The sequence below is a fragment of the Fistularia commersonii genome, chromosome 15, assembly GCF_037954325.1.
Source record: "Fistularia commersonii isolate RoL2024-O1a breed Wild chromosome 15, RoL_Fcom_v1.0, whole genome shotgun sequence".
NCBI lineage: Eukaryota > Metazoa > Chordata > Actinopteri > Syngnathiformes > Fistulariidae > Fistularia > Fistularia commersonii.
In genome coordinates this window covers 11,371,731-11,384,044 of record NC_141298.1, presented here as the reverse complement: position 1 = coordinate 11,384,044, position 12,314 = coordinate 11,371,731, and the positions used below count along the sequence as shown (strand labels likewise).

Sequence of the window (12,314 nt, the reverse complement as noted above, 5' to 3'; positions counted from 1 at the left end):
AGTTCAGGAGGTGGAATATCCTGCTGAATCGCGGCGGCGGCGGAGCAAGGTTTACAGGTGGGAGGCAGCCGGTCATGAAATGAGATTTATCTCCTGGCGATAAAAAGCCTCCAATCAACCGACCCCTCCCAAATATTGCCCCGGGAAACGACGCCCTTTGATAATAGAATATTAAGTAAAGGAACGTTAGGAACGGAAGCTTTTTTTTGCCAAAGTTCTTCCAAAATATATATTTCAAATTTTTATAATCATTTATTTTCTCAATATTGTCATATTTAAAATATCCCAAAAAGCAAATAAACTCTAAATTGAACACAGTGAAATTCCACTTTGATTAAACAAGAAAAAAAATAGTTATTTTTAATTTTTTCTTCATTAATAATTGATATTTTTGCATTCTTTTTTTGCTTCTTTTGATATTTTTGCTTCTTTCGGTGGATTTTGTTTGTTTTCCCACATCCACCGAACGCATCTTTTCAAAAATTTGGGTTCCCCTCCTGTTAAAAAACCTCAAGAGACAAAAAAAAGTTAGCTACTCCACCTCTTAGCAAGAAGGTCTCTGGTTGGATTCCCCCTTTCTTAGTGGAGTCCTTAGTGGGTTCCTCAGGATTTTCAAGTTTCCTCCCGCAGTCCAAAAACCTGCAGGACATTTATTGGAGACCCTTCATTGTCCAGATGTACAAGCGAACTGGCAAATAGTTGTATGCTTCTAAATGTGGCCCTGTGATGGATCCAGGGTGAACGCCAACTCTGGCCCAGTGACAGCTGGGATAGGCCCCCCCCCGACCCATCCCCACGTGACCCCGAGCACAGGAAAAGCGTCATAGAAACAGAATGAACGGACGAAAATAAAATAAAACATGACAACCCAAAGAGGCTCCGGGAGGGAACGGGACAGGTAAGTAGGCTAATCCGGGATTAGACGGATATTACGGTAAATTAGCGGGTCGGGCTTCCTGTGCGGAAAGCAACGCCACGGAAGCGACGGTAAGGTCTCGGTGTGAGCTAACGGAGGCAGATCTTCACCTGTGCTCTTGCTCCCCAGGTAAGGACATCTTGAGGGAAACCATCAAGTTCATGTACACGGACTGGGCCGACCGGGACAACAGCGACATGCGGCGGAAGACCCTGCTAGCACTCTTCACTGACCACCAGTGGGTGGCGCCGGCGGTGGCCACTGCCAAACTGCACGCCGAGTTCCAGTCGCCCGTCTTCTTCTACACCTTCCACCACCACTGTCAGACGGACGCGAGGCCGGACTGGGCCGACGCCGCCCACGGCGACGAGATCCCGTACGTGTTCGGCATCCCCATGGTGGGCGCCAACGACCTGTTCCCCTGCAACTTCTCCAAGAACGACGTCATGCTCAGCGCCGTGGTCATGACCTACTGGACCAACTTCGCCAAGACGGGGTGGGTGCGGCTGCTTTGTCGAAAGCCAAAGTGAAAGTGAAACTTGTCTGGGCAACTTGGGCCTCGGTTATGCTAGTTTGTTATGTAAGTGGAAGAGTGGATCTACAGAAAATAGGAACCAGGAGTAAAAAGGGGTTGTTATGCTAACGGGAGTGTCGTATGTTGGAACAAGAGAGCAACTTAGTGAGATCACCTGGTTGTTAAATGTGTAGATTGATATCGGATCCCAACAGTAGACCTCATCACGTCAACGGCCGTACACAGCAACCGCATCTCAAACACATTCCACATCCAGGTAATCCCACTAAGTTGCTCTCTCGTTCCAACCAGTGACAACCCCATTAGCAGAACAACCCGCCTTACACCTAGTTTCTGCAGATCCACTCTTCCACTGACACAACAAGCTACCATAAACTTGACCCGCTCAAAAACCTGGCAGTTATATTCGGAAACTCCCCTTAGAACTGAAGAAGCTTCTCAGATGAGGGGTGAAATGTCTTCAAGTGAAGAAATTCACGTCCAGCCGGCAAGATAAGAAGATTTCGAATTGAAGAATTCACCATGATCTGGATGACTGAGAAACTCCACCGACATGAAAGTGAAACCGTCGTCCTTCTTCTTCTTCTTTCCCTTCTAGGGACCCCAACCTGCCGGTGCCCCAGGACACCACCTTCATCCACACCAAGCCCAACCGCTTCGAGGAGGTCATCTGGACCAAGTTCAGCTCCAAGGACAAGCAGTACCTGCACATCGGCCTGAAGCCGCGGGTGCGTGACAACTACCGGGCCAACAAGGTGGCCTTCTGGCTTGAGCTGGTGCCACATCTGCACAGCCTCCACAAGGACCTCCCGGGCTCCATCACCACGCGCCTTCCGCCGGGCGGCACCAACCGCTGGATGGCCACGCACAGCCCGAGATCCACGCGCCACCCGGTGATGTCCACCTACCCGCCCGACCCCGAGCCCGACGGCTCGGAGCGCCCGGCGTACACACCCTTCCCCAGCGAGACCAGGGATTACTCCACCGAGCTGAGCGTGACGGTGGCCGTCGGCGCCTCGCTGCTTTTCCTGAACGTGCTGGCGTTCGCCGCGCTCTATTACAAGCGGGACAAGCGCCACGAACTCATGCAGCGGCGACACCGCCGGCTTTCCCCGCAGCGCGGCGCCACCATGGGCATGGGCGTGGGCATGGGCGTGGTGGGCGCGCCGCCGCACAATGACCTGGCGCTGAGTCAGGAAGAGGAGCTGATGTCGCTGCAGATGAAGCAGCAACGGGTGGAGCTGGAGCACGGCACGCCGCTGCCGTCCCGCGGCGTCCACGGCGACCTGGAGCCGCTGCGGCCCCCCGTCTGCCCGCCCGACTACACGCTGGCCCTGCGGCGGGCGCCGGAGGACGTGCCGCTGATGACGGCCAACACCATCGCCATGATCCCGAGCACCATCAGCAGCATGCAGCCGCTACACCCCTTCAACACCTACCCGCCCGTGCCGGCGCCGTCCACCACGCCCGTCCCCAGCCACAGCAACAACGCCCTGCCGCACCAACACTCCACCACCCGCGTATAGGACCAGGCACAAGCTCTGCCGGGGAGGGGGCGGGGCCACAGCGGCGCTCCGCCCTCCTCCGCCCGCCTCCGTCCTCGCCGAGCCCTCAGATAAAGCTGCAGTTTGTAAGGTTTGAGGCTCCTCTGAGGTGGAGAAGGTGGTTTGATGTCAAAGAAGGAGAAGGAGAACTTTTTTTTTTTTTCCTTTTTCGGGGCCGAAACGTCTCCTACGCATCGCAAGCTAGTCGCTGGAGAGTGCGAGTCGCCATGGCGACCGCGCCGTCGGCGTCCATCCGTCGGGGTCGGGGGGTGGAGGGGGAGTCCGGCGGCTCTTCTCGATACACACTTACAAATTGCAGCTTTAAGGGCGGCGGCCCGGAGGCTCCTCACCCCCAGGGGAGATGGCTCCGCCCCCTCGCAGGGATGATTGACAGCCGAGAGGGAGGTTTTCGGCGGAAAAAATGCGGTTTCTCGCTTTTCCCGCCGCCTCTGACCACCGCCCGGCTTTTTTATCGGAGAGTTTCCGATGTTCCGGCGACACAGGAAGTAACACCCGATCCCGCGAGGATGCGACCTGGAATCCAGGCCGCTCGCTAGAACTCGCCACCCCGCCCCCCCCTTCCATTGGCTCCGCCCCCTTTCGCTACTTGGGCGCCATTTTTTTTTCCCGCCGCCGCTCTCATCACCCATTGGTCCCCCTCCTCCCCCCTTGACTCCGCCCCCTCCCTTCCCCCTTTTTGGAGTCTTTTCTACAGAAACAACCACAGATGTAAATTATGTATTATTAATAAATTGTAAGGATATGAATGATAAACAGAGAACAAAAAAAACAAAGATATTCTGATATCTCATTTTTACCAGCATTCTCGGTGCCAAGTACTGTGACGCCCCCCCCTCCCCCCCTCGGCTGGCGGGTCATTTTGGGGTGGGGGGGGTCGCGTGGATCTCCACCCAAGCAGAGGTGAGAGGAAGTGCCAACCCCCCATTTCTGTTTTTTTTTTTTGTTATTTTTTAGATGGAGGCGCCTCTCTGACCTCCACTCGGACGGAGAAGCTCAAAGCGTGGAGGTGAAGGTCCTCCTCCTCCTCCTCCTTCTTCTTCTTCTTCTTCTTCTTCTTCTTCTTCTTCTTCTTCTTCTTCATCCTCCACGTTTCTCGGCCGCGGTCCTTTTTTTCCCCGGAGTGTTATTGAAGTAATCGGAGGGTGGAGGCTTTCTACGAGCAGTGAAAGGGGGATATATGTATCCTAACAAGGGTGGGGTTGGGTGGAGAACCTGCACCTCCTCCTCCTCCTCCTTCTTCTTCTCCACTTACTCGCTCTCCGGTGCGTTCACTGTGCAGCGGTGAGGTTTGCAGTTTGCACCTGAAGACAGCACTTTGTCATTTCCTGGGTGGGGTAGGGTGGAGCTCTATATATATATATATATATATATATATATATATATATATATACATATATATATATATGTGTGTACATAGAGTATATAAATACATGTATACATATATATTTATATATAAATGAGTACTTAAAAATGAAAATGTGTCCGACTGGCATTGAAAGCTGCATATTTTTTTTTGTCTCTATGAACTCAATAGGCGGGAGGTACCATCCATGAGATGGAGGGGGGGTGGACCAAACCAACCGCTGACCCCCGCCAGTGACCTCCCCCCGCCGCCCTTCCCGACAGGCATTTTTCCACACACCTTTGGCACAAATTTCGGGGGCTGTTTTTTTTTTTTTTTTAATTCCCCGGGACAGAGAAGCCCCGCCCCCTCGCCCTCCTCTTCCTCCGCTTGGAATACCGCCGACTCCAACAACAGGACGCGTCCAAAAAAAAAAAAAATGGAAAAAGGAAGCTGGCTATTTCATGATGGAGTCCAAGCTCCTCCCCCTTTCCCAAGCTCCGCCCCCTTTCCCAAGCTCCGCCCCCTTTCCCCAAGCCCCTCACCTCTAAACACACACACACACACCGTCACTTTTACGACCTCCAGACTGCCACCCGTCACACACTCGGACTGGAACAACGACAAACGGAAAAAAAAAACAAAAAAAAGGCGGGGTTTAAAAAGAAAAAACAAACAACAAACAAACAAAGAAAAAAAACAATAACATATAAAAAAAAATAAAACTGTACATTTTCTAAGTGTAAGAGGAGGATCTGGGGTTTGTAAATATTCTGTTTGTGGATTTTTTGCTTTGGGGGCGCCAGGCCGGCGTTCGGCCCGCCACTTCCTGTCTTTGGCTTTCCTTTCCGCGACGGCAGGTGCGAGTTCACGTTCTTCTTTTTTTTTCCCATCTGTTTTTTTTTTCTCTATTTTCTTTTCTACCCCTCCATTCATACGTTTATTAACATGCTTAATTACACAGTTATTACTATGATATTCAATTTAAAAAAAAAAAAAACAGCATGGCGGAGGAGGTAAACAGGAAGTGGAGTTGAATTTTTAAAAAAAATAGTTTCCTGTCGTGAAGGCGCCTTTTCTTTTATTTTTTTATTACCCCCTCCTTATTTTTCTGTTGTTGTTTTTTTGGAGCCCTCCCATTGGTCTGTCAGAGAAAAACCCTCTTCACGGAAAAAAGAAAAACACTTTCCTTGCCGTCTGCACAACCGCTGCGAGGGTGCGTGTCTCCGATAGCGTCCGGAAAAAAGTAAAATATAAATATTAAGACTTTTAGAGACACGTTTTGTGAAGGGGTGGGGGGGGGCAGGAAAAACGGAAGCACACTCACCACGTTTACATGTTTACAGATTTGATGTTGGCGGTCTGGGGGCAGGGCTTAAATTAAAAACAAAAAAAAAAAAAAAAAAAAGAAGAGAAAAAGCATCACAAGGATCCAAATATCTCGGTTGGCGGCCGACACCGACGCCGCCGAGGCTCGCATCTGTCCGTCTCTTTCCTTTAGCCCGACTCCGTAAACCTGCTTGGAGCTCGAGATACTGTGAGGGACCGGAAACCGGGTCAGAACCGGAACCGGACCGGGGTCGAGGTTATTAAAGTTAACATTTCTATTTCAAAATAGAGGCTATTACACACTGTATGTTGTGTATCTGAACTGGGAAGAAAAAAAGAAAAAAAAAACATTAAAAAAAAACATTCTTAAACAAAATGCCCTCTCGCTTTTTTGTTTGTTTTCATTGTGAAGCTGTTTATTATTATTATTATTATTTTTATTATATTTTCGTAATGGTGTTATTACACTGTTGTTATGTGTTATGAATGACGTGCTAGTTGCTAGCACGCTTACATCCAGCTGTGCGTTTTCCATGTTTTCGCCACCTGCTGTTGCCCCAGATTTCAGATTAATTTATTTCTTGATAATTACGGTTTAGCTGAAAACAGACGATGGATGACATTGACATCCGGAAGATCTCTAGACGCTTCACCGTCCGTCCCGCCGACGTCTACTCAGATCCGATTGTTTGTTGGTGTCGTGATAATGGCGTCCGTAACGCCGCTGTGATGCTATGGATGTCTGCTGCGTGGGCTGAGGGACCTCAACACCTTCACAGTTTGGAGATCCTGTTCGTTAAACCTGGCGTCCCCGTATGAGGACGTATTCAAAACTCAAAAGACATTAGCATCGTTAGCATCACCCAGGGGCTGTTTTTCCGGTTCCTGCATGTTCTCTGTCTTCCCCCCAAAACAGCCCCAAAAACTCTATTTATGTGTGATTGACAGGTGACACTTCCAGATTAGGCTCCGCCTCTTGCCCCCGTGAGCCCATATCAGAGATGGCTGCTCTGCATGGTTGACGTTGTGATCTTCTTGCATCATCTGGTAGTGGATCCATGAGAACCCGGAACACCTAACCCACCTTCCAGCCATGTGATTGACAGGTGATCCATCCAGATTAAGCCCCGCCTCCTCCTCTAGCCCCGCCTTCTGTGTCTGCGTTTAGCATGCTATGAATGTCTATTTATGTATTTCTTGCGTAGGAAAGTGTCACACGTGTTACAATAGGTTTATTCTAATAATTGAAATAAGATTATTCATTATAACATTGATTAAAAATGAATAAAGGATTATGATGAGGATAAAATACTGATGATAATAACTGCAATGCAAGTGATGATTATCAAGTTATATAATAATGATGATGTACTCGTATTGATAATAACGATGATAATTAAATAACAAATAATTATTATCATGTTGAATACTGATAATAGTAATAATAATATAATAATAATGTATAATTAACAATGAATGTATTCATAAATATCATAAAAATACTGCTATTGTTAATACTGAATAGTGATTATGATAAGAAGAACTCTGAGTAATACTCATCATAATTATTATTATGATTATTATGATAATGACATTAGTAATAGCACTAATCATAGATTAATACCATATTGATCCCCATAGGGGAAATTCTTTCGTCACAATAATAACAATTTCAATAAATATGAGTATGAATATAAATAGATAACTAATAAAAAGATAGCAAAAGATATCCACAAATAAATAGACAGCAGAGTAAACAACAAGAAGGATAAGAAAAGATAACAGAATGAACCAAAACATAGTAATAATAAGATTAATAACAGCTATTATGATAATGAAAGTTGTAATAATTTTTAAACAATAGTAATTATGATTAATCCATACAATAATAATTTCAAAAAGATTGTGAACATGGCAATAAAGATAATAGTAAATAAACCCAAGGAGTCAAAGGCTCCATGGATAAATATTTCCCCATCATTCTATGAGATGATAATGAAAATAATAATAAGAAAATTCAAAACAATATTAAATAGAGTTAAGATTCAAAGCGTTTATTGACACATGTTCAAAGTGGAAACGTGTTTCCCTGTACTGTGAAACTCCTCCTCTGCTGTCTGCTGTGCATTTGGAAAAGCGCTGGTAGAAGAGTGTAAACATTATAAATATGATTATAGATATGAATATGAACAGCGCAATGGAACAGTGACGTTGCAATAAGATGTTTTAGTGCAGCTTGGTGTGCAACTCACAAACTGCAGGTGCAAGGATGAGTGCAATTTGAGGGCAATTTAAGTGGCAATAGACTTTACATGTGCAGGGAGAAGAATGAGTGTCAGCTGTTAAAGTGTCTGATGGCCGTCGGGTAGAACCAGTTCTTTAATCGTGCCGTTCTACATTTCACACTCCTGTGCCTCCGGCCGGAGGGTAGGAGTGTGAACGGTGTGTGTTGGGGGTGGGCGTGGTCCTTGGTGATGGTCCTGTGGACTCTGCGGTGGCAGATGCTCTGCAGAGAAGGGGTTCTGGTGATCCTCTCTGCAGTCTTTACTACTCGCTGCAGACGTCTGCGGTCCTGAACAGTGATGCAACTGGTCAGGATGTTCTCACCAGATGTTCCTGAGGATCTTAGGCGACATGCCAAACCTTCTCAGCCTCCTCAGGAAGTACAGCCACTGTTGAGCCCTCCAGACCATCTGGGTGGTGTTGAGGGACCAGGTGAGGTCCTCGCTTATGTGGAAGCCGCTCACCCTTTCATGTCCTCTATCATCCCCTTGGTTTTGTCCGTGTTGAGAGTGAGGTTGTTGTCTTCACACCACTTCACCACCTCCATCCACCACCACAGGGGTGTTTTGTCTGCCCACTTCAGCATGATGTTGTCCTCATGGGAGGCAACACAGTAGTGGGTGAACAGGGTGTAGAGGACGGGGCTGAGCCCGTTTTGGCTGAAGTCCTGTTACTGATCCTGACAGATTGGGGTCTGCCAGTCAGGAAGTCCAGGTGCCAGTCACAGAGGGTGGGGTGCAGGCCAATGGTGGACATTTTGTGTCTGATTTTGTGGGGTATGACCGTGTTAAATGCGGAGCTGTAGTCCACAAAGAGCATCCAGACATAGGAGGGTTTGTTGTCTACGTGGTAGAGGGAGTAGTGGAGGGTGGCGGCAATGGCGTCTAAAGTGAACTTGTTGGGTCGGTATGCAAATTGCAAGGGGTCTCGGGTGTCCTGGATGTCGTTCTGAATGTGGGCCGCTCTCTCGAAGCACATCATGCCGATCGGAGTGACGGCTACTGGCCTGTCATTCAGGCGGATGGGCGGGTTCCTCTTGTGTTCTTGAAGCAGGTGGGGACGGTGCTCTGGCTGAAGATGGCGACGTGAACATCAGCCAGCTCATTGGTACAAGCTCTGAGAGCCCGCCTTGGGATGTTGTCCAGTCCAGCTGCCTTGCGAGGATCGATCCTTCTTAGTGCTCGGCGTAGCTGGTCTGATGGTACTGATGGGAGAAAGGAGTGAGAGGGCGGTCTGCGTTCCCATTGTGTGTGTGTGTGACTCACTTCTGTGTTGTGGTTGGGGGTTATTTATTCATACATATAATAAATATATACACAGACATATATATGTTTTCCTCCCTCTCCTTCCACAGCCGCCAAGGTTTTAACAGACGTGCAATGTGCGGCGAACGTCCCTCCGCTCGGACGGAAAGAGCGGTGTTAGTCAGATGGTCTGCGGTGGCGATCATCTTCGTCATCCCCTCCTCATCATCTCCGCGGGCCGCTGGGAGTGATGGAGGCCCGGCTCCCCACCGGCCGGCCACCATCTGAGCGTCTGCGGCGCCGCCGGACGCGGGCGTTACGTAATCACGCACTTATTTTTTTATTTATCTATTTATTTCTTTATTTCTTTTCTTCTTCTCCTTCTCTTCCTCTGGCCAATTAAAGCAATGGCTAATCCCAATCCCTGCAGATTAAGCGCTTCGCCGCCCCCTGCTGGCGCCTCCAGAATGTTTATTTTTATTTATTTAGTTTGTTGTCAGTTTTCACAGAAAAAAAATAGAGTGGGTTTTCAAATCTGGACATTTTCTGAAATCAAAATTTTAATATTTACAATCAATTCCATGGTGAATAGAAAATTTAGGGGTTATTAACAGAGGATATAAATAAACGAAATCATGGTCTGAAAGCCTGATTTATTTTCTATTTATTTATTCTGTTTTCAGTTTTCACAGAAAAAAGTGGTGGGTTTTCAAATTTAGACATTCATTAAAATTATAATATTTTTTTATAATTTGCAGGTTGTTTGAACCATTTGTATTTAGTGTTTTTTATAATCAACAAAGGTTCATTTTACCAGTCACTGGAATTAAATGAAAGTTCATTTTAGATCCAGGAAAAAAAAATGATATTACTGATTGTGAAAAGAGGATTTAGGGATTAACAGAGGATAAAATAAAATGAAATCACATTCTGAAACCTGATTTCATTTTTATTTATTTATTCTTTTTTCTCACAGAAAAAACACAGGTTGGGTTTTTTAATCCTGGCATTTTATGAAATTTAAATTATAATATTTAGTAGCATTTGCATGATGAATGGAGGACCTAGGGGATAAAAGAGGATATAAATAAACTAAATCAGGTTTGGAAACGTGATTTTATTTATTTATTCTGTTTTCAGTTTTCACAGAAAAAAATACAGTGGGTTTTTCTAGACATTTTATCAAATTAAAATGATAATTATTATCATTTGCAGGCTATTTAAAGCATTTTTCATTTTATTTTGTCATTTTTATTTACAATCAACAACCTCAGAAACTTAAGTTAATTTAGATCTGAGAAAAAAAATTGATCTTATTGATCAGGTTCTGAAACCTGATTTAGTGTTTGGTGATTTATTTATCGATTTATCGATTTTGTCAGAATAAAAATAAAGAATGGGTCCCCAAACCAATACATTTTATTTCATTGAAATTATAATAATTATTATTATGTCCAAGCTATTTCAAGCAAATTTGTTTTTTCTTTTTATTTAATTTATTTATAATCCACAAGAACCACATTCAACTAGTGACTGGTCTTTAATTAAATTCTTTTGAGATCCATGATTAATGATTGATCTTATCGATGGGGAATGGAGGATTTAGGGGTTAACAGAGGATGTAAATAAACTTAATCCAGCTCTGAAATCTGTTTTGAATATTCACTTAAAAGATTACTCAATGGTTTCTTAAAGCTATGGATTTTATTCGTTAAAAATAAATGAAATTTGCAAGGTATTTATAGGATATTAGAGCCAAATTTAAGCGGACGCTTACATTAATTGGAAATTTTAGATTTGAGAAGATCAATTGATCTTTTTGATGATTAATGGAGAATTTGGAGGTTCACAGAAGATATAAATAGAATTCTTTGAATGCACGGTTCACCGGTTTGATAGCAAAGGGGACTGGAAGGGCGCCGCCATCGTCCCGCGCTAAATCTGGGAGTCGTCAGTAATCCATCTTTGGCTCCCGGCCTTTGAAACCCGGCCAATCAGAGACCAGCTGGACTTGCCAGCGGCGTAATGACCAATCAACGGGATTTACGGTGCGAAGAAAATGAGAAAACAAAACAAAACATCGCCCCGGCTCGCTGCTGTGGTGGTTTTTTTGTTGTCGATTGGTCAGGTGAGACGGCGATGTCAGGATGAGACGACCAGCCGAAGACTGACCAACCGACTCGCAGAGTCGACCCCAAACGGCAGATTACACCTCGGACTGAAGCTACAAGTTTGGACCAAAACTCAACTTTCATTCGTCCATTTAGTATCTCGAACGCCCTTCCTACAACTCTGAACCCATCGGTTGCAGGCCTATCCCAGCTGTGATTGCACGAAAGACTGGGTTCACCCTGGACCAGTCCATCACAGGGACTGAATACAACTATTCACCCTCTCATCCACACATCTGGACATTGTAGGACCCTCAGTGAACCTCCACTGTGGATTTGGACTGATGGAGGAACCTGAGGAACCCCGAAGAACAACAAAGTTTGGGAATCGAACCTCGGATCCTAAGTATGTCAACCTGCAGTGACCTGCGTTGGCCACTAGAGGGCGGTGCACCCCAATTTTATTTCAGCTGTACACTGTTTTTTTTAACAAACAGCAACTGGAGATAAATAAAAAGAAACGCCTTCTGATTAAGAAAAAAAAAAAGCAGATTGGAGCTATCTGGATGGTAATTAGTCAGCGTGTTTTTGTTTTTTTTTTTATTCTCAAATACTCCTCCAACATGTAGTTGCGTGTGTCCCAAAGCATTTTATCTGAAAATATTGATATACTGATATAATATTATTTATGTTAAGTGAATTTTCACTGTTCCCTCAACAGATTGCATGACCGCGCTTCCATCTCCGTCCAGCAGAGGGAGGCGTCCGGCAGCTCTTCCTGCCGGTGAGGGCCCCCTTGGTTCTGCAGCAGAGCCCGCCGATTGGTCCGCACGGCCACATGGGGTTTGACGGCAACCAATGGGGTTCGAGCCGATCGAGGTCTGTTGCTATGGTACTTCAGGAGCAAAAAAAAAATCTGTCAGCGGTCTGTTTCCACCATTTCACCCTCGCTCTCCTCAGCAGCTTCATCCGGGACCCTCCGTCAGTAA

The 12,314-nt window shown here is 45.9% G+C and overlaps 1 protein-coding gene across 2 annotated transcripts in view; it reads left to right on the top strand.

The window, feature by feature from the left end:
• Positions 1 to 6,063, top strand: part of nlgn2b (neuroligin 2b) — a 51,886-nt gene extending 45,823 nt beyond the window's left edge. For both annotated transcript variants that reach the window (XM_086160256.1, XM_086160255.1), the window contains exons 8-9: positions 1,046 to 1,412; positions 2,050 to 6,063. In XM_086160256.1, coding sequence (XP_086016382.1) covers positions 1,046 to 1,412; positions 2,050 to 2,977 — 1,295 coding nt within the window. In that variant the 3' untranslated portion in view covers positions 2,978 to 6,063. The remainder of the gene's footprint in view (positions 1 to 1,045; positions 1,413 to 2,049) is intronic.
• Positions 6,064 to 12,314: the final 6,251 nt, after the last annotated feature.